The 21,501-nt window shown below is 49.9% G+C and overlaps 5 protein-coding genes across 6 annotated transcripts; 3 read left to right on the top strand and 2 right to left on the bottom strand.

Annotated features, from left to right (window-relative positions):
* Positions 1–1,322: 1,322 nt before the first annotated feature.
* Positions 1,323–2,247, top strand: AAFC00_004426 (uncharacterized protein; the record flags this gene model as incomplete). 2 transcript variants are annotated; one of them, XM_069344067.1, is made up of 3 exons in its annotated part: positions 1,323–1,782; positions 1,859–2,009; positions 2,118–2,247. In XM_069344067.1, 3 exons carry the CDS (start codon positions 1,323–1,325, stop codon positions 2,245–2,247), a joined length of 741 nt encoding a protein of 246 aa, XP_069204335.1. The 2 variants fall into 2 exon arrangements, with proteins under 2 accessions (XP_069204335.1, XP_069204334.1); XM_069348163.1 differs by having other exon boundaries at positions 1,452–1,782.
* A 7,961-nt stretch (positions 2,248–10,208) lies between these two features.
* Positions 10,209–11,293, bottom strand: AAFC00_004425 (uncharacterized protein; the record flags this gene model as incomplete). The annotated part of the gene is made up of 3 exons (XM_069348515.1): positions 10,209–10,874; positions 10,932–11,133; positions 11,190–11,293. The coding sequence occupies 3 exons, from the start codon at positions 11,291–11,293 to the stop codon at positions 10,209–10,211; spliced, it is 972 nt and encodes a 323-aa protein (XP_069204333.1).
* A 524-nt stretch (positions 11,294–11,817) lies between these two features.
* On the bottom strand, positions 11,818–13,194 carry AAFC00_004424 (uncharacterized protein; the record flags this gene model as incomplete). Its single annotated transcript, XM_069344065.1, has 2 exons — positions 11,818–13,031; positions 13,086–13,194. 2 exons carry the CDS (start codon positions 13,192–13,194, stop codon positions 11,818–11,820), a joined length of 1,323 nt encoding a protein of 440 aa, XP_069204332.1.
* Positions 13,195–13,901: 707 nt separating this feature from the next.
* Positions 13,902–14,783, top strand: AAFC00_004423 (uncharacterized protein; the record flags this gene model as incomplete). The annotated part of the gene is made up of 2 exons (XM_069344064.1): positions 13,902–14,657; positions 14,718–14,783. The coding sequence occupies 2 exons, from the start codon at positions 13,902–13,904 to the stop codon at positions 14,781–14,783; spliced, it is 822 nt and encodes a 273-aa protein (XP_069204331.1).
* Positions 14,784–16,102: 1,319 nt separating this feature from the next.
* Positions 16,103–17,080, top strand: AAFC00_004422 (uncharacterized protein; the record flags this gene model as incomplete). Its single annotated transcript, XM_069344063.1, has 1 exon — positions 16,103–17,080. One exon carries the CDS (start codon positions 16,103–16,105, stop codon positions 17,078–17,080), a length of 978 nt encoding a protein of 325 aa, XP_069204330.1.
* Between the last annotated feature and the right edge of the window lie 4,421 nt (positions 17,081–21,501).

Here is a 21,501-nt window from a genome sequence, read left to right as displayed (position 1 = left end):
CGAGGTACTGCCACTTGCGTGGAAGGTAATTGCAGCAGATACAATTAAAGGTATCCTCGAATCGATGCCAAGGCGTGTACAAGCATTGATTGATGCGCGTGGTTGGCACACAAAGTACTAGATATCTATCTATATACAGGTTAAAGCGCTAGATCTAAGCTATCGAACTGCGCAATCGGAGCTTGAATACGCCTTGATTTGGTGGAGATATACGCGAAAGAGATACATCGAATAATCATCGAGGTGGTTGCTAAGGAACCCTCGGACCAGACTTATCCACGTCACTGTAGGTACTGTACCCGTATGGTAAGGTAAGGTGGTTAGAGTTGCCGCGGTCCGTCGCGCTGCGGAGCGACTGCGATGCGATGCGCAGGCGATTGAAATAAAGGTAAGGTACCTGAGTTACCCTTACTATATTGCCTCGAACTGGCATTGACATTGCGTATATTGCGTCAGCCAATTAAATATTCATCTACATCTCTACTCATGCTATTCTTCATCTGGGGCTCTTGTGGGATTGCGTAGCCTGCCCTGAGTGCGACTCGCACTGTAGGTATCCCACAGTCATCTTCGATACTTTCATGTGCTATCACTGAGCCACTGCTAAGGTACTACTACTACTACTACTACTACTACTATTACGAAAACTGACGAATGGACATTATCGTCGGTTTTTGAACATTATTTGTATATCTCCACCCTACAAACCGTCCATGAGACATAGCCACCCCACCCCACCTACCCTGTTTCTTCACATATCCCTCACCGAGCAAAACAGAACAGAGCAAAACCCGACGTCAACGCCCTTGAGTCGGCGAAACCGTCAACGTCTACCCTGAGTCTTCACCCACTGACCCTTTTTGCTTGACTCCCAACGTCTTTCTGTAGGTTCTGAACTCTATATCGTATATTCGCCCTAGAAAGGCCCTTTCGAGACCCGCGGTCGTTGTGTGAATTTGCATTTCACTGCAGAAAATGACGGATTCGCATGGGCGTTGGTCGAGGGAGAGCGTGGACCGTCGACGGTTGGTTTGGTAGTTCATGCCAGTGTACGGATGATATTCCCGGGTGAGAGGGTGGGTTGGGTATAGTTCTCGCTTGCCTTCAGCTACTTTAGTGTAACAGATGGCTGTTCTGTCTTTCTTTTCGCCGGAGATGCATGTTATCTTTCTGAGTCCTTTTCTCCTGGATAGAGCAGCTCCTGCAATAATCCGTACATAAGCCATTCTTCTGTCGTCCAATTCTCCTTTCGGTGGCCGTATCTCGCTTTCTACAACGTAAACAGTTGATACCCACGGAAACATCAACCACTACTCTCAAGCATGAAGTTCTCTCTCCTGCCAATCCTCGCCGCTCTCCTGGCAACCCTTCCGTGCCGCGCCACATCCACCCCCGTCGAACCCCTAAAATCCCGCCAAACCACCCCAACCTGCACAACCGAAGGCGTGCACATGATCGTAGCCCGCGGCTCGACCGAATCTCCCGGCACCGGCACCCTGCTCTCACCACTAATCAGCGCCGTCGAATCCCACCTGCCCGGCAGCGACCACGTCGCGGTCGACTACCCTGCCTCTCTGGCACGTTATGCAGACAGCGTATACACCGGCGTATCGAACATGACGAAGCTCGTACAGAGTCATGTCGCTGCGTGTCCGAAGAGCAAAATCGTGCTGTTGGGGTATTCGCAGGGCGCGCAGGTCGCGGGCGATACGGTTTGTGGGACGACGTCCGCCGGGGGGTTCACGCAGACGAGCGCGTTGGCGAGCAAGTATAGCACGAATGGTGAGTTTTTCTGGAGTCGAATGTCCTGTCGACTCTTTCTATCGAAAAGGAAAACAAGGCTGATTTGAGATCACAGTAATCGCCGTAGTCATGTTCGGCGATCCGGCAAACGTCTCTGGTCTGTCCTTTGACAAAGGCAACGCCACCTCCAACGGCTTGTTCCCGCGCACTTCTCTGAGCGCTTGCACGGGCTTCGCGAGTAAAGTGCAGAGTTATTGTGATGATGGGTGAGTTCTTTTCTTTCTCTTTTATCGCTTTTCCCGACTTTCGGAACGGGAAATGAGGGAGGTTTGTCTAGATTGGGACTTTCGCTGATGAGCTTGACTTATTCATAGGGATGCATACTGTGACTCTGGATTGTATCTGGCGCCGCATTATCAGTATATCAACAACCACGGCTTTGATGCCGCAGAGTTCATCTGTTCGCAGGCTGATGCTGCGGGTGTGGGGACTTGCTCGACTTGAGGCTATGTATTTGACAGACCAAAAGCACAGTGGAAGGAGTCCAAATTCCTGGATAGAGTAAGTTTGAAGGAATAGGTTGTGTTGGTGATTACGAATATAACGAAGGGGACAGGACCCGATAGACAAAAAGATTCATATACGAAAGATTTGGTCGCATGTATACCTCCTCGACCACGATCATTTAGGTGTGCAACGATCTACGATAAAACTTACCATTGATGTTCAATCAGTAACCTATTGGGATTGCCAGAAGCTGAATGTCGACCTCTAGAAACGGTACCATCGTTTTAGTCCCCGCTGCTCCAGCCACGAGCAGGAATTCCGAGGCTGAAGAGACCTGGTTTCTCCATAGTCTGTTGGAAGAACACGGCAGAGGCGAATGAAATCACCACATTCCCCATGCTTACATGAAGGTCATAGACTGGTCTCTGTGCGTGTATAAAGTAGAAGTGGGACGATAACTGTATCAAATTAAGGAGTGCTGTGGTATGGAAGTCCATTCCGATCAGTACCAAAAAGTCATGGATTTCCACTCCAATCACACCCCTCTACCACGGCGGCAACGCCTCGAACTCTGCTCGACATAGATAGCCGCCAGCACCGTACAAGACCGCGTAAGTAAGGATCTAGAAAATGCAGGTCTGGGGGGCTTTCTTCCCATGTTTCCACTTCTTCATAATGATACATCTGGTGCAATGGAATAGCTACGCTCTCATCGCGTGTTAGGGTTCTCGTATCCATGCAAGCCTAGGGGAGAAAGAAGGTTGATGGACGTATCCGAGTATTCGAAAGTCCTAACAGGATACAGATGAGATCCATCACAGGGAATGTAGGGGAGTTGATTGTGCTGATAGGAGGGCGTCCAATCGACGAACTCGCAGTGGGTCTTTCTTATCTTTCACGATGTGATGCTGCAGTCACACCTCCTCAACCAGGACCCTGGTGTTCGTTGTCTGCTCGGCTGACATTTGACGCCTTTCCAATTTCTATATATATGCATCCTTGTCTTGGATTGATTGCATATAATTTTCTGTGCGACAGAGTGCTGATGCTATCGCCAGGGGATTAATCTGGCGGTTTCATCGTCATCACTACAAGGCAGCCACGGGGCGCCTAGGGGAGCACAGCCGCAATGTCTTGATTTCATTTCCTTGATAAAGAAGGATAATTCGGATTGGATACATAGATTCGACGACCACCTGTATATATGCAAATCTGGAGCACAGCGACTCTCATGAGTCTCTTATATGAGTCTGGTTTACGATGAACACAGGCACAACTGAGGGGCCCAATCGTCACAAATGTATGTGTATACACCTGGATCATCGTCAGGATCACGTTCTTATTGACAGGCTCAAAAAGCAGAGAGCAATGTCTTTTTCCGGGAAGCACCAGTGGCACTTACCATATTCCCGCAAAAGTCAGACGAGCCATGCGAATGGACCGAAGCACCTTTCTTGCAATGGTATCGGCAGTGGGTGAATGAGCGTTTTGCAAGCATTCCTCCCTCCATTGCTAGCCGAATAAGATCTGTCCCGCAGACTTTCAAAGAAGTCTCAAATGGCGCAAAAACCCAGCAAAGCGTCCACAAAATCGCACAGACTTTACTTCGATTAGACTTGATCAGTTCAGATGACTCAAAAGATGGAGCTCAGCTTGCGACTATGGTCACATTTGCAATGCTTGGATGGCAGACTATGCTGTACGAGCCTGATATCACAATTGAAACCCCCGGGACTCTATCCATTACCGATGTCCTCGATGGATATCCAAGCCAAGCTCTGTCTCGACTAAGTCAAGATCAGCCTGCTTCAAGACGCAGTCTTCCTGATTTCCTTGTCGGTTTCGGCCTGATGTTGCCCATTCAGAATTGTTGCACAAGCGAGGGCCCGAAGGACCAACAAGCATTCGAAGACATTGAGATCACGAAACCTACTCTGCTGAACGCAGCTATCTTGCATGATCTTGCAAGCATTAGCATTAAATGGGTCGATGTGTTGGCTCCACATCTAGAGTTCGACCGAGCAACCAACACAGTGTTTCTCTTTCGCTGGCCGTCATTTTGTCTGGCAAATATCCCGGCGCAACACGAGTCGGACTTGAAGGGAGTATTGCATGGGTAGGCTACACGTCCAAACAGTCCTCCAAAAGTTTTCTCTGACCCAATCAACGCGCAGACTCGCCGCACAGGTAGACAGTTCTCCGCAGTGGGCTTCCGATACAGAGATTACACAGCTTCTGAAAGAGATTCTGCTGTCATATCGATTGCTTTTCGGACAAGCCAAAGCATCAAGACGACTTTTTCGAACAATGAAGATATTTCCAACGGACAGGAAGATGAACGATCCTATTCTGTCGCAACTATGCGGCTCTGGCGGGCCACGTCTTCATTTGCTGTGCAGAGGGAGGGACACGTATCGTCTACACCGCGACTTCCCGATACTACGGCAACGATTTGCTATTCTCCAGCGACAGTTGGCAGACATCAAACCTCAAGGCTGGAAGGGTATCTGGAAAGATAAGAGAGACTCCGTGCAATGGTACACCTTTTGCGCCGTTGTGCTCTTTGGAGGCATGAGTCTGCTTTTAACACTTGTTCAAGTCATACTGCAGGCCATCGAGCTCGCGGGGTCGTGAAATCGGCGAGGTGATGTACTTGTGAATCTCTTCAGCGAATTTGCAGATCTGTCACCCTGTAGTTGCTTGTTATGATTGGAATTGTATTGGACGAGAAGAATCTTGAGAGGATTGGATAGCGGCGTTATTTATTTTTCCCCATGCAACATGATTGCCGACGACCTTACAACCGTCTTGGTTGTGTGACAATATTCACCTGAACAAGGTCGTTGGTCGATAGTACGAAATGGAGATACAAAGCGCAAAACATGTATGAAGATAGTAGTTTCTACAATAAGAGTGCGGAGAACTGCTTGCACATGCAGTAGCCACAGCGCCTAGATAAGTTATCCAGCGAATAACAGGACAGCTGTGGGACCCTAATATGGCACATCGGTTCACACTTCCATCAATCAGAGCATTTGAGCATCCTAGCATCTCAGAAAGGCCATGTCATCGCAACGTGTTTCAAACGAATTGCCTTCGTACATCCCGTTGCAGCAGCGACTTCAAGTCAGTGAACAGAGGCACTCTTCGCAGCGCTTGTGTATAAGACTCGGGCGGTGTCTCGAAACATAAAGGTTATGAGCCTGCAGTAAGATATGCTTGATATAAGCTATCATTGAATACTGAAGTCCCCGCCTGGACCACGACTTCAAGATGGACTCACAGGCCTCAAGGTGACAAAGGGCTCCCTGTGCTTCACAGCCAGATCTACTAACCGTTCGCGTAGCCCAAGTCGCCATTGCGAAGCAATTTGCTGTCTAAAGCTATGACTAGATTCCAGCTTGAACTTGGGGACGAAGATGTCTCGTTCGCCGACATACGAAGGGCAGAAGAGTTGCTGGCTCAGACCAAAGCTTTGGAGCCGCGAACTTCACACGCAGTTCTACAACAACTGAGTCTCTTGTCCGTCTTGAGTCGATACTTTCGCAGATCAATGACTTCTCTGCGATCATTGCGATCTGTAGTGGTGCTGACTCAAAAGTGACCGGCCTTGTATGGGGCAGCTTAAAATTGATATTGGCGGTAATGGTGTCCATAGGAAATTCCTAAAACAACAGCTAATGGCCCACAGTTGGCAGCCCCGACAGCAGATACACTCGATGCCATGCTAAGCATGCTGGACGAGCTGAGCTTGTCGCTGCCACGATTCCGCACATACGAGGAAACATTACCCATGACACCCGTGCTGGAATCTGCCCTTATCGACGTATACGTTGAGATGATATGTTTTTGCGCGAGAGCTATCAAATTTCTCCGTGCAGCTCCGCACCGTGAGTACTACGCTTTATATATCGAATTAAATTCACACTCATCACTCGTCATAGACTTTCTGATTCGCGTCGGATGGGCTCGGCTTGACACTGATTTCAAGCAGACCATCAAGCATCTGAAACACCTTTCGCAGAGAGTTGACAACGAAGCTGAAGTAGTCCGTCTGAGGGCGCGTTCCAAGGATAGGAGTGAGTTGACAGAAGCTTTGGGATTGCTGTCAGTAGATCGTACGCAAGAGAAGCATCTCCCTTGCTACGTCATGCCCGACGATGGGAGAAACCAGTTCTTCGGTCGCAGCGACCTTCTCAAGATCCTTGAGCAGGTCCTCGCTCCTGAGAATACGAGTGGTTCCAAGTGTGTCATTTTGCATGGCATGGGCGGTGTGGGTAAAACCAAATTAGCCCTTTCATACGCCCGCAACTTGCGTGACAGATATGATGCTGTCTTCTGGACATCTGCAGATAGCGAAATCAAAATGAGGCAAAGCTTTTTGCAGGTTTCGCGAAAACTAGGTCTGACAGAAGGGGAATTGGTCGCCGACGATGCAATTGACGCACAAGCCAAAGTGAAAAGCTGGCTCACAAGCTCAAGTAAGCATCAATCATGCTCATGAACGGCATGAACCTGCGCTGACTGTTTAGCAGACTGTCGGTGGCTTGTGATAATAGATAATGTGGATGATCCGCAGCTTCTCGCCAGTGCTTGGCCGGAGAGCGACACTGGAGCAGTATTAATCACTTCTCGTGACTCCAACGTGGGCTTTGGACTCTCTGCAACTGTTTGCCGAGTTGAACCATTCAATGAAGACGATGGAGTAGAAGCTTTGCTTAGACTCACTGGTCGTGATATAGAAACCAGGATGAGAAAATCATAGCCTCTAGGATTGTAGAAACTGTCGCTGGCTTGCCGCTTGCAATAACTCAGATCAGTGGGTTCATTGCGAAACAAAGACTGACGCTGACGGACTTTCTACCGCTCTATGAACGCAATACTGCCAAGATTGACTCGCTAAAGACGATACCAGGAAATTTTGAACACACTCTCAGCACTGTGTGGCAGATGGCTTTAGGAAAATGGTCCGAATCATCCAGCACTTTGTTGAAATTGCTTGTGTTTATGGACCCGGACAAAGTCCATGAGTCCATCTTGCAAGAAGGCAATTTATCCTTACCTGACCAGGATCTCGAATTCTTGCACGATGAGATGGAGTAAGCCCAGTGCCATGAATTACTTGTACTGACATATCTAACGATATCGACAGTCTTCTGGACGCCGAAGAAGAATTGCTCCGAGCAGCTTTGATCGACAGGTCTCCGACAGAATCTTCGCTATCACTTCACCGACTTGTTCAGGCGACGGTGATGAGGCGATTGACTCCAAAAGAGACGATTAGGTTCTTCGACGCATCAATCGCAGTCTTGAGTGCAGGATTCCCTAATACCTGAAACAAGGTCACCAGTCACCAATTCAAGACTTGGGCTCAATGCGAGATCCGTGTCTCCCACGTCGCCTTCTTAATCAATCAAAGCACAAAATAAAAATTGCAACCGACCGACCCGAAAGCTTTTGCGGAATTGATTCTACGATACGCTTGGTAGGTTCAGGACGACAACTCAGTATATTGGTTGTGCGCTTCTAATGTGGACCCATATAGGAATCTCTATGAGCGGGAGCTCTATGTTCAAGCGGAGACTTTCATAGCTTCAGCAATGGAGTTCCTTGACAGCAAAGATAGCTTGATGTACGCCAGCGTTCGCATGATCAAGGGCTTGGTTGCACTAGATACTGGTAATTTTGATGGGGCGTTGGAGCAATTCTTGGAGTCGTTACGACTCCGGCAGATGCTACTATATCATGACGATCCTCTGATCGCGTCGAGTCTGAACGCCATCTCACTTGCTTACACTGAATTAAATCAGCTTGAAGACGCTGTCACTGCTGGCACCCAAGCTATCGAGATCCGACTTCGAACAGACGAGGACCGGATTGGAAACTCATACAGTAACATGTCTAGCACTCTGTTACGAATGGGGAGACCTGATGAGGCGGAAGAGATGCTTAAAAGGTGTCCATCATTGACAGAATTTACAGATGAAACGTTCCTGAAGTCTAGCAATCCTAGATTCGCAGGGTGAGTTGTCTTTACAAAGGTTTGTGCCTTTGCGGATAGATTGTACTGACAATACCAAAAGCGATATGGTTCTTCTGAGCCGTATCCGTCAGGTACAGGGCAGAACAGAAGACGCATCGCGCCTCGCTTCGAAGGCGTTGACGTTTCGCCAGAGAATGCACGGTAACACGTTGAAGACTTCCGATCCTCTGCAGTCGGTCGCAAGCCTCCTACAACTTCAGGATTCAAGCTCGACAATGTAAGCGACCAGATTTGCGTTCTGGGTTCATCATCTGACTGAAACAATAGCATGCTCCTGGAACAATCGGTTTCAATTGCCGAAGGCATATCATCAGGAGCTGGAGGCTTCCTTGCACGCGGACACTTCAAGCTGGGAGAACTATTCTCCCAGCTCAAAGACTCACGCCGAAGCGCTAAACACATGCAATGCGCCGAAGATGCTTGGAAGAGTGTCTCGACGAAGCCCGCACCGACTGGCCAGGATGCAGGAAAGCAGTACGATACGCTGATACCCTGGATGCTTTGGTAGTGTATGCAGATCGAAGTCTCGATTTACAGTCTCATTACGATTATATATCTGCTAACAGTAAATCAAACGCCGCGTTCGGCCCAGCTCTTTAAAACCCCCTGAACGGTGTCGTTGTAGTCTTTCAAGATGACTTTAGTGTTTGGCTGCACGTATATTTTCTTCACGGCTTTGTTGGTAATCACAACGTTCCTCCATCCAATGAATTGCTCTGTCGGTCTCGTAAGGTTTTCGCAGAACTTCCGACATTCATCGACATTAGCAGTGCACCGGTATATGTGCAACCTCAAGAGCAGAGCTCGAAGCGCTGGTCTTCTACAGGTAGATATCTTGGATCGGTCGACTGAGACTGTCAACTTATGGGCTTTCGCGTCATGTGTGACCGTCATGAAGTCGTCCTCAGCGTTCAAAAGCGCTCTGAAGATGGCGAAATGTCCCTGAGATTGTCTAGTCAGCGGTAGATCTCCAATCTTTGCTTGGGCGACTCACTCTGCTATGTGCTTGACCCCATTTCTACCTCGATTAGCTTAGCTTAGTAACAAACATCATAGACGGTTTACTCGCATTGTCCGCCGGCAGATAGTTCTCTAGGCTTCGAAGACCTGCCACACCAAGCTGCAGATACATATTGTACTCAACTGCTGCATGTCAGTATTTCGCAATCAGTACTGCGGCGAAGCAGGCACACTCACGATCACTGGCTGTGACACCCGTCTGGTCTGTATAGCCACAAAGAGCAAGTAAATCCTCCTCGCTCATAAGATACGCTCCTACGCACTCCGCCCGGCATTCGTCTACGGTAGTAGCGATGTCACCAAACAGACCCGTCCAAGTTTGACCTGGGCGATAACATGTATTGATGGGCTGCCCTGTCAGTGGATCTATCGGACGGTTCGTTAATGTCGAAATTAAAGGTCCCATCTCGGTTCTCGGTCAAAAGCTTGCTAGTGCCGTGCCCGAACAGTTCATGAAAGACCACCCACAGGTAGAAAGCGTGTCTTCGATAATCGAGATACTTTTCGCGTATTAAAGCATCGAGACAGAAGACGAGGGAATTGTCCTTGACTGAGTCGTCTAGCATGCTGTTGGTTATCATTACGTTCTTAAATCCTACTTCCTGGCGAATGTCGTTATACTGCTTAGCTTAGACTGCCTTTCTCTCTTGCTTTAGTGGAAGACTTACGTTAGGTAGATTAATACCAGGGAATATGATGCTCGAGCAATATGCAATCGCTGAAACTCTATCAACATGATATGCAGTGCTAAAAGCTCGAGGTTCTTACTGTGTATGCTGGCGAAATCAGGGTTGTCCATCGCCTCCTTTTCGAATGGGCCCTTTGAGTCATTCTCGGGCGTAAGACCAGCCCAAGGCAGCTTCTGGATAAAAGTTGCAGAACTCCGTACGAGTTTCTACAGTAACAAAGTCCGGTCTTCGTCTACAATAGCTACAAGGCCTTCGAATTCGGCTCTCACACCCGAGGGGTCGCGATATGGCTCTACGAAGCCCATGATGGTCTCGACGGCCGGGCGCTGATCCTTGACCCATAGTCGCTGAGACTCCTTATATGGCTCCATTTCTCCATTGTTGAAGCTGTTGCGAAGCTCATGGATGTATCGTTCTTGAGTGGGGTTGGCTGCGTGTCTTTGTGCTTGCTCTAGAGCATTGCAGATGTTGGTGAGCTCCTTGCTGTGGTCTCCACGTACGATATACACGGTACCGTTATCTGTATCACCGATCTTCAGAGGTGACTCTCCGGCATTTATCGATGCTTGCAATACATTATAAGAAGTCTCTCCAGGTCGCTCAGACCTGGATATCCGGGTGTTCTTAAGATCGATTGACCTTTCGTCAAGGACTTTGGAGACAGCTTCAATCTCTGCTTGCGACATTGGAGCATCTCCCGGATAATATGAGCTCTGCAAATTCTCACTCGGATATCCTAGCCCAAAAGGCGGACACGTCATCATGGCTTGTTCTATCTCATGGTACATATTCTGGGCAACACTGGAGATTGTCGAAATTTGGCGCATAGAATTGACCGGCACTTGTGGGACGAACTTCTGATCGCCATGACCCTTGACTGACGATCAGCAACATAGAAGAGGGTGAGATGCTACTCCCTGATAGCTCACATAATAATTCCCGACATTGCTTAAGAACAGCACGGCATACTCAAGGAAGCTCGCCAGGTCATCCGGCGGTACCTGAGTTTCATGCTGCAAGCTATCCCAGTCTCCGTCGCAGGCTCTGTAGAGTTCAAGAATGTAGTCAAAGATATGGATAGATTCCGGGGACACCTGACGAAGTATGATTCTGGTGCCGTGCCATGCTGCTCTGCGTGCAATCAACATGCTTGTACAAGCTTGACGACATATACATATAAAGCCTACCGTGACATGAAGTGCGCGTACAACTGCTGCCGTGGAGTCAATTTGTCAGAGCCTTCTTTTGCTGACAGGCAGCCCACATGGGTCGACAAGCGATTGCTGGACATTCTCTAGAAATTATCAAAATCACGCGGTCGCAGTAAAAACAGCATTGTAGATAGAGGCATATCTGCGATGCGTGGTCCTTATAGAATGACTGGACGCCATGGAGAATCCCGCAGCTTGATCAATCTATTGCGCTGATGAATTGTTATCTAATGCAGGCTGAGTCGATTGGCCAGTGAGAGCGAGATCACCGCGCGTGGACTGACTATACCTGATGTTCTGGTGGGGATTTCCTGCCCCACAGGATATGGAGGTCCATATCACGTTTCACGTCTTCCACACATTTCCGAAGGACAAGGAGATAAATATGCCATTTGCATAATTTCTAGCAATTCAAAGGGTATGGTCAAAAATCGAAGCAGCTGCCGCGCGATGCATGAATCGGACTTGTAGCTGCTTTCGTAGTCATTAAAAACTCTATTGTCACAATACATCTCAGTCTACGTTTGTGTATATGCTCACCTGAGTCAACAAACACTAGTATCGCTGAGCGAGCTTGCAAGTAGAGTGCTATCCGCTTAATTTACTACTTAACCCACTTACAGTAGGCGACTTCTACACAAAGTTCCTTCAATACTTCTCCCGCTATTTCAAAATCTTGTAGCCCAAGATATATCTGCGCACTCAGCCGCACCCATAGTACGCCCGCATGTTCATAGGCATAGACAGCGATCTGATGTCTCATACTCATGGCTCTCATGATCCAATGGCAGATGTCGTCGGACCGTTTTGTATCTTCCGCTATGAGCCTCACGAGGTCGAGTGGTAAGCGAACATTCGTCATGCAGCACACTCCCAACGCCGCTGGGTCGCACTCGAGGACAGTCGTCCCAAGAATGTCGGCGACAGCTTGTCCACCTTCTCGGGCGAGTGAATTGATGTATCCTCTGATCGCCTCTTCGCCACTTTTTTCATCCCAAACTATGGCTTCCCTCCATTCCAAAGCCGCCGGAATACAAAGATAAGGCGTATCGTCCAGTGTGCCTAAGGAAGCAAAGTTCTCAACAAAATTGTTGAATGCCGAGTTCTGATGACTTTCCAATTTTCGACAAAAGCCAAACCCCGTGGGCAGTGTAGCTCTGAGAAGATGCTGATTACGGATGGGCACGTAGAGCACAGCGCAACTTCTAGGTACATATAGCCATTTGTGACAATTGCTCACGAAAAAGTCTGGATCCAGCTCTTGAAGGCGAAGAGGTATGTGACCAACGCCGTGAGCTCCGTCGATACAAGAGAGTACCTTGTGAGTACGACAGATTTTAGTCAATTGCTCGAAGGGCATACAAACCCCAGGTACTGAGACAATAGTGTCAAATAGTGCGACCTTTGCCACCTTGCCTTCGGCCGCTATAACTTTCAAGGCTGCTTCAAAGGCGTCGCAGATATAATCGTCCGAGGTGGGATATGTGCATTTGACTTCTTTTACGCTTACTGTAGTGGTTTCGGTCAGGTACTGAACGGTATTGCGAAATGCACCGTATATAGTAGAGAAGCAAACAATAACATCGGCTGGACCGAAGGTTAGGTTACGAAGAATCGTATCAATCCCGGTCGATGTGTTGGGAACAAGGACACAAGTGTCCACTGGGGCACGCATATAGTCCGCAATAGCCTTCCTAGATCTATCGAGAAGATGCGTGCGATATTCATATCGAACAAATGTATCCGGTGCTGCTTCTACTTTTTCTTGATATCGGCGTAGAACCGATCGAACCTCGACTGGGTAGGTTCCGTACGAGCCTTCGGAACATAGGTCAGTCTTGCTGTGTCAACCTTCTGCGAGTCACAACTCACCGTGGTTCAGATTCCTGTAGCCATCCGCAAACGCGAAATGTTTCGCTGCCTCTGCCCCGCACTGGACAGGACCAAGACCACGAATCTCCGCGAGTATATCGGTTGTCATCTTCCACCTATGCTCTGTAATGTAAAGCACTATGTACACATATGATTGCTACTGAGTTTGGGGGGAAGAGCGGCTATAAGGATGGGATGATGTCTTGAACGTTTGAGAGGATCGCAGATTGACACGTCGCGACAAGCCGGCACAGCAATTACGTTCCGCCAGGCTGCTACTTCACTTGCGATGTGGATCCTTAGACGCAAAGCATGCCTAATTCCCACACGTAGGACCTCCAATTCCAGTTCGCAGCTTCATGTCAATTGACATGGCTTACAATTGGGATCGCACCGTATAAATACTTGGGGTACAGCATTGAGTCAAAAATGCATGCTTAATGAATGAATGAAGTATGAGACGCACAGAAGACGCTGCTGGTTAGATACCGAGTTCCACCAAGTCTATTACACGATCACCAATCATCTATAATCTACGAGCAACTTAACATAAAAACTCTCGATACGAGTATCTCGTGTAGTCGGGTTGCTTAGATTCGCATGCAAGTAACAAGGATCATTCGGAGAAAGAGGGGTAAACTCAGGCTGTTACCGTCAACACACGCTGTGAACTCGGCCGCAATGACAGGCGATGCACAACATAACGTGTCAAACTATATACATACTACACAAATCAAAATACTTCGAATATAGACTCAGTCATCACGATCGTCGCGTGCAACATTTCAACGATTCTTGGTCATTCAGCTAACAGGCATGGCTTCTGAGAGGGACAAACCAGCTCAATTGCCGAAATGGTTCAATGATACAAGACGCAAAGAGATCTCGACAAGCGGCAATGTAATCTTTTGTATTCTGCGACTATTGGATTTGCCCTTACAATATCATCTGCTCCATTCGACTTTGGGAACAGGTATCGTTCGTAAGCTAGGCGGCACAGCGATTGCGCCAGGTTCAGGGACTACATTGAATACAACTGTCCTTGGCTTGTCGCTCTATCACTCACTCATCTGGACTTTGGCCGTAGGCGCTGCAGCAAAACAGATATACTGGTGTCTGTTCATATGCGACAATGCATTCGAGCCTGGATTTTCGACAACGATCGCGGTTTACAATACGTTACTAAACACGATCAATACCTTACTTTCGCTGTGGGCCTTTTCCTCGAACTACTCAGGCGCAGCCACTCGGATCGAGCTTCTGATATCTGCTCCTCATGTATCGAGCATACCTGTCGGAGTAGCTCTCTACGCCACTGGCATTATTGTGGAGTGGTGGTGCGAAATACAGCGTAAGCGATTCAAGCAGGATCCCGCCAACAAGGGTAGACTCTATGCAAATGGCCTTTTCGGACTAGCCAGAAATATCAACTACGGTGGATATACGATCTGGCGGGTAGGTTATAGCATTATCTGTGCTGGTCTGCCATGGGGTCTTGGTGTGGGAATGTTTCTGTTCGGCGATTTCGCCAATCGCGCCGTGCCTTACCTCGAGACGTATTTGGGGGAAAAGGTAAGCTTGATCTCTCATGTCTGTGCAGAACGCAGGGTCTTCCACTAATTATTCCTACAGTATGGTGATCAATTTGAGCAGGTCAAGAAAAAAGTTCCTTATGCTCTGCTGCCAGGTTTATACTGATTGCGGACCGAACATGCGCAAGCAATGAGGCTTGAGGAGAAGATGGCGGGGGGTTCTCCGTATTGACGCCCGACTCGGGTAGTCAGTTGTGCGGCGGGCTGCCATTGGTGGTTGCCTATTTTATTATATCTACAGCGAGTTCTGCACGCATGAAAGAGCTTATTGAAGAGACGCAATCGCCAGTCGTGCTCAAAGCTTGCCTCGAACCGCTGGAAATAAACATACAGTATCCAGAGCTTTGAGTTTGCTGCATGCGATATCCTGATAGACAGTCTTTCGGAGGTTCACCGTCCTCTGCTGCGCATGAGGCTCAAGCGCGGGGTCTTTTGTGTTTCGCAAGCAACCATGCGGCAATGGTGCTCGAGCGGAACGGCCCATGCAGGCATCCACCTACTCCAACATTGCACCGTCTCGTGCAGCTGCACTGAACTTGGATACCTAAGGTAGGTACTGTAGCTTCCACCGAAGCGAACGTTGCAGAAACGCTAGTGCGGTCTCATTTCCGACCGGCTCGACGAAGGCTCGCCTGGCAGTTCTATGAAGATCTCTTGGGTCGAGATCATGTCGAGGTGCCAGACGACGTAAGTGTCTTGGAGGTATGGAGCTTTTATTGTACAGTATCTTATTGTACAGAATACGCTACCTGTATGCGGTACCGTACTTCTCTGTCTGAGTATCGCGTATCTTGCCTCTCCTTGCAAATCTGGTGCGCATCCAAAGCAACAAGGATCCACAGGACTCCAGTGGCATGCGGAGTTAGTCACGCATCGTCTGGTGACGGAGACGGGAGATCTGGGGGAAATCTTTGGGCTCCATTTGCGCATCGAACTTGCGCTGCCGCCGCCAGTGGGAAAAGAGCTCAAGGATCGCTTGGGTGCTTTTGCATGCTGCTTTGGCGCTGCTTCAACACTCTTAATAGGGTCGAAGTGGGGAACTTGTCTTTGGCCAATCTCCCGCACACCCGTTCCGCTATCTCATCATTTTGTTCCAAGCCGACTTAAAGCTCCCCTTTCCTGTTCACACCGTCTCAATCCAGACCAAGCCGGCAAAGGGTCATGCGCCTGCGTGTAGAATATTGCACACCGCGGTATCTGCCTAGCATGCACTCGCCACAACAGGACAGAAACAACGGACCTCGAAGGTCTTCCGCAAATGTGACATAACCCTCCGGCGTATAGACGGTCAAATACAAGCAACCGTCATTACCTTAATTTTCTTCTTCTTGTGTATCTCATACTAGACAACGATAGGCGACTGGAAGAATCGGATTTCGCACTCAGTAGAGGGTGAACTGTCGCAGTCGTTGACTTGACATTTCGATGTCTGACCAGCGCAACCACCATCACGGTGATGCAGGAGATCGTATTGCGTCTCTGCCTCGTGCGCCTGACCCCAGCCATGACACTAAGCTGAGACCTCAAGATGTCACAACTGGCCAGAGCAAGCAAACGGACGAACCATTAATGCTCGAAAGTGGTGTATGGGATATCGCCTCCATTTCAGCGAACAGCGCACTTATGATGCTTGTTCATGTTGTGCAATCCTTGTCGGTCATCACAGGTGAGGTGCCGCCGACACCTCCGATAACACGACCACCCACACCTAAACCTCCGACATCAGTTCCGGATGGGCTCGAAGCAGGTCCTGTGGCATCTTCACTCTCGTCGCCAGAGTCGCCTGTGTCGCCGTCAGCAACACCAACACATTCATTCCCCTCGTGTCTAATAGGTTCGCCGGAAGCCCAACGAGACGAACCCATGCCTACCATTGAAGAAGTCGCTGCCCATGCGCATGCAGATGCCATGACCATCCAGTATGCTGCGATAGCGCGACGCTTCTTTCTCAAATCCGCTCCACCGTTCAGCTTGTCGGATTACCTCCAGCGCTTGCACAAGTACTGCCCGCACTCTCCAGGAGTGTATCTGACAGCGGCCGCCTGGATACATCGCGTCTGCGTCACGGAGACTCTAGTGCCTGCGACTGCACGGACGGTGCACCGATTGTGTCTGGCGACAATTCGCGTGGCAAGCAAGACGTTGGAAGACAACAAGTGGCCGCAGGAGCGGGTAGCAAAGGTGGGCGGTATTGCTCTGCACGAGCTGGCTCGGATCGAGATCAGCCTTTGCTTCCTCCTCGACTTCAATCTATTTGTGCGAGCTGAAGAGCTGCAAGCCCGCATGTGGCAGCTGCAACAGACTACTCGGCAAGGCTTGTCCTTGCGCAAAGGCTTGAACGAAGGCTTCAAAATGAGGCTGCCTTCACACCTACAAAGGATGGGTGAAATCACGGCCGCGTAGACGCAGCTGTCGCAGCGGTGTGGAGACTACACATGCATATTTCGCGTTATGATCAAGCCGCTCTTCTGTCAGCGGCCATGTAACGAATGTTTTACGAAAGGACTTGGGTAAAATCTGGCGCATTTTTATGCATACAACCTTAGCCAGGCACTGCCGCGGTCTGTCGTACTGCGCGCAGATACTGAACGAATCATGAAGAGGGAGCTTGGATTTGGCTCCGCCTGTGGAGGGTCGCTATCGGTTGTCATTGGGCCAATGGTAGCAGGAATGCCTGGTTTTTACCGGTCTATGATTTTGCATGAGGGATCTATCTGTAGCCCTGTTTCGGAGTGCGTGTCGCCATATACCAGTATGATGATCCGGATGTCCGGCACATTTAATCGCAGACTTGTCAAGTGTCAATGAATGTGCGTGATGGTGCAAGGTATGCGACCGTGAGACGACCAAATTCGTGCGTATAGCCTTTCTCCCTCCTGTAGACATCCATTGCCTTGTGTGCAGGCATCTCACAACGCGGGACAGCCAGACTTTGACGAGCGCCTCCTGCTCCAGGACGTCGCTTAATCCAAGGTACGCGACGAGATCGCAATGTCGTCTCACCCTGCTGACCACCATGGTCTTCTTGCAACGATGCGTGGAACACTCACAGAACTACTTTGGTCTCATCTGTGCATTGATGGCTTGAACAAGGTTGGGAGTATCATGCATATTTAGCAATGACCCCACGACACAGCCCCGTCCTGCTCAGTATTATTGCAGACACATCCACACCCTCCCAGGCGCAAACTTCGATGAGCGTCTCTCGATTACAGAACAGCACACCCCGAAATTTCCACCATCATGAAAAGCATGTTGCCATATGCAACTGATGGTCCCCTGCTGACCATGATTGCATTCCCTCCAACGCCGAAACGCGACATCTGATTAAGCCATATTGTCAGCCGCGCCGGATACACGTCGCGCTGCTCCACCGCTCAATGTGTTTCGTGTTTGCGACGATGTCCTTTTCCGTCGCGAAGTAAGTGCAGTATGGCAGTCCGCAGTACAGTGAACTAGCATCCGAAGCATCCTGACTATCCATTTACCGCATCTGCGTTCTCAAGGCGTTCAATTTGACTGCCCCTCCCTGCATCCAAGCCCGCTAAGCCGAAATCCTACGGCCCCAAAATGTGTTTCGACCTTCTATAATCATGTTGCTTCTAATGACTAGCAGGGCATGCACTGCCTGGTTTTCCACAAGGCATTGCCCATGGATGCCTTGCATGCACGTAGTGGCGGAGGCACAGGTCAGCCAAGCTGTACAGCATCATGACATGAGGCTGCAGCCTCCATTATGTGCAGACAAGACGTCGCGCATATGTCATGTCGCGCGCCGACGTACACATGCCTGATGTTGCTCTTATAGTTGTTGCCTTTTTTTTTTCTTTGATCACTTTCATCTTGTCATTTCTTTGAAACGTTTTGGATTTGTGTCTCTCCTTGAAAAACACTATTCACATCACGCGCCACGCTATACCATTGTGCCAAATTGTCTCAGACGCTATTGTCACTGGTTCTCAGCTTTATTGTCCACGCAGATATCACCTCATTCCCTTTTTCTTTGGTCTGCTTCTCTCACTTTGTTCACAACGAACGCTTCTTTCCGAAGAACCAGTAAGTTCAGTCCATACTCTCGTTGATGTTCGAACCTAAGCCAAAGCTCCTGCAAGGTTTCCTGGCTCCTGGGCTCCCAAGATATTCTTTTCTCATTTTCACCATCGATTCTTAGATACTCACTATGTGTACTGTGATTCACTATATCTACCCGGACAACCATCCGGCTGGCCAAAAGTGGGAGCTCTGCGACAAATCTGATAGCAGAAACCGTTGTGAGAAGGTCCACTATAAGTACGAGCACGTGGCCAGACCCGTACCACAGGAACCCATACTAGAGGACGTGAGGCCAAACCGGAGAGCCCAGCCTACGGTGGTCCACAACGAGCGCAGAAGTATCACTGGGGTCAAGTTCAAGTTTCATTGGGGAGGACCAGATATCCAACTCATCGGATCGAAGCCAAAGCGAGAGAGTAGACTGCAGCCTGGAAGTCCAGATGCTGGTATCTCTGCGATCCATCATGGAGACACGAGCCCAGCCCGGCTTGCAAGGCCGATCACTGGTACCCCGGCTGTCCTTTATCGAGACACGATCCGGGTCCAACCAGTTCCAGCTCCAGCAGCAGCCCCAGCAGCCGCCCCAGCACCAGCGCCAATACAAGTGGCAATGCCGCCTCCTAATCGCATCCTTCAAGATGTCAGGCCTGGGCAATCAACATCCGCTCCGGTAGTCCAGGCGCTCCCATATACTTCCCGACGTCTCTTGACATATAGATCCAATGATTCTGGCTATGACCCGTCTCCACCGCCTTCACCAGACCGGATTGTGCCTCGTCTGCCCAACGGACCTAACTTGCCGCCATCGATCACGCATGCTCTGCCGCCATGCTCGGGCAAAGGTAAGGCTCCTGCACAGACATCGACTGTCGCAGTCCGTCCAGAACCAAAACAGCTGAGGCTGGATACCGGACCTCCTCGCTCGGCTCCACTAGACCGTCGGGCATTTCCTTCGTCTTCTTTACCCTCCAATCGCGCTACCGTTGGTACGTATACTCCTCGCTCGCCGTCCACCTCCAGCCGGGCCAGCGTTGCCAATGGAATTCCCTCTGCGACTGGCCTTAGCCATTTGACACCTTACAAACCGGGAACCAGCTCCGGTTCACTTTCACAGCGTGGGCTCGATTCGGCACTAGGCACCAGTATAGCTTCTCCCTCTTCGCCGACGTCATTTCCGCCTGTCTTCGGTTCACCGCGTCCGTCCCGTGCTTCGTCGAGAGCGGTACCAAGCCGGAGCGGAAGCAAAGCACCAAGTGTCGCGGATCAGAGGGGACGTCGACACAGTCCGGACAACGCTGGCAATACAACACGGAGGGCCAATCGCGATGGCAGATATCATGCGGATCACAACCGTCGTGGTCTTTCTGCAGATAGCAGGTCACATGCCGTCAAAGCTGCTCCATCTACTCGGTCATCGGAGGCCGGGAATAAGTCTACGAAGACCGTCACTAGATACTACTACCCTGAACGGGGGGAGCAAGGTGTTACTCCGTCTGCACCTGGCCCAAGCAGTCAAGTTGCTCCCGCTGGTCCCGCTGCTGTCTCTAGGCCTCCTGCTATAGCAAAGCAGACTACCACAAATAGGAGTGCCTCGAGGCTACCACAGCCCCAGGCCTCTTCCTCAGATCCTGTGAATAAGACCCCCAAGCCTCGCTCTGTGTCACACCGCTATAACACAGTAATCCATCAATCGACATCAGCACAACCCCCGCCGACAGCGCCGCCGCCAGCACCACAAGCGAAAAAACCATCCTCGCGTTCCCACTCCACCCACACAGCCGCCAGCTCAACAGCAGCAACAGCAGCCGGACCGACAAGGCCAAGAGTGCACTACACACCTTTCTACAACCAGCATCGCACGCGCCACGCAGACGACGCAACAGGGCCCGGTGGCGGCGGGAGCACCAGTCGCCGAGCATACGTCGACTCCGCAGACGACTCTCGCAGCGACGACAAAAAAGAAGCCCCATCCGGCGGCGGAGAAGCCTACGAATCATCTCTCCGCAAACAACAAGCAGCAGAACAAGGCGTCCGCGAGCGAATGAGAAGAGACGCAATGACCGCCGCCGCCGATACTCATCCCTCAGTCAGCGGACGACATCTCGGCCTATTCCACCGTCAGAACGACGACGGGTTTTCTACAACGGGTCATAGCAATGCTGCTGATGATGGCCATAGCCCAGACTACGAATATGGCCATGATGGCGATCTGTCGGCGCGCGATAGAAGTCGCGGTCGAGAGTCTGAGGCGGGAGAGAGCAGACGGAGAAGAAGGAGACAGAGGGGCGAGAGTAGTGCGCGATGAGTGGGTTTTCTTCTCTTTTCTGTGATTGTGCAGTTGATGATTTTCCAGCCGGTTGTCATGGTGGGCTATGTATATACGCTGGAGCTGGCTCGCGTCTTCTTGTCCCACCGTCCCTGGTTTTTCCCTTTTTCTTTGGTTTTCTGCTTCTTGCGCTGTCTTGTCACCACACAGTCACATTGCCCTTTCCCCTTTACCCATGACGTTTTCACGAAGCCGTTCTTGTGCTTGGCCGTCTTATGATCTGAGGTATATTCATGTAGTTTAGCATCGTTTAGTTAGATACCCCCCCCCCCACCTGTTATTTCTTCTTAGCGTTGTCACAAGGCTTATGAAATGCGGGAATGAAATCCTGTTCGATTGTCTTCATGCAATTTTAATCTATTAGTCATGTTTTTGTCGCTTTCTACGAGAGTTTAAATCCGGTTCACTATGCGATAGACCTGGGAACGTACATCTTGTCGTGCAA

The sequence above is a fragment of the Neodothiora populina genome (assembly GCF_041146345.1).
Source record: "Neodothiora populina strain CPC 39397 chromosome Unknown canker_contig_23, whole genome shotgun sequence".
Taxonomy (NCBI): Eukaryota; Fungi; Ascomycota; class Dothideomycetes; order Dothideales; family Dothioraceae; genus Neodothiora; species Neodothiora populina.
The sequence above is the reverse complement of the archived record's forward strand: the minus strand, read 5'-3'. Positions and strand labels throughout refer to the sequence as shown.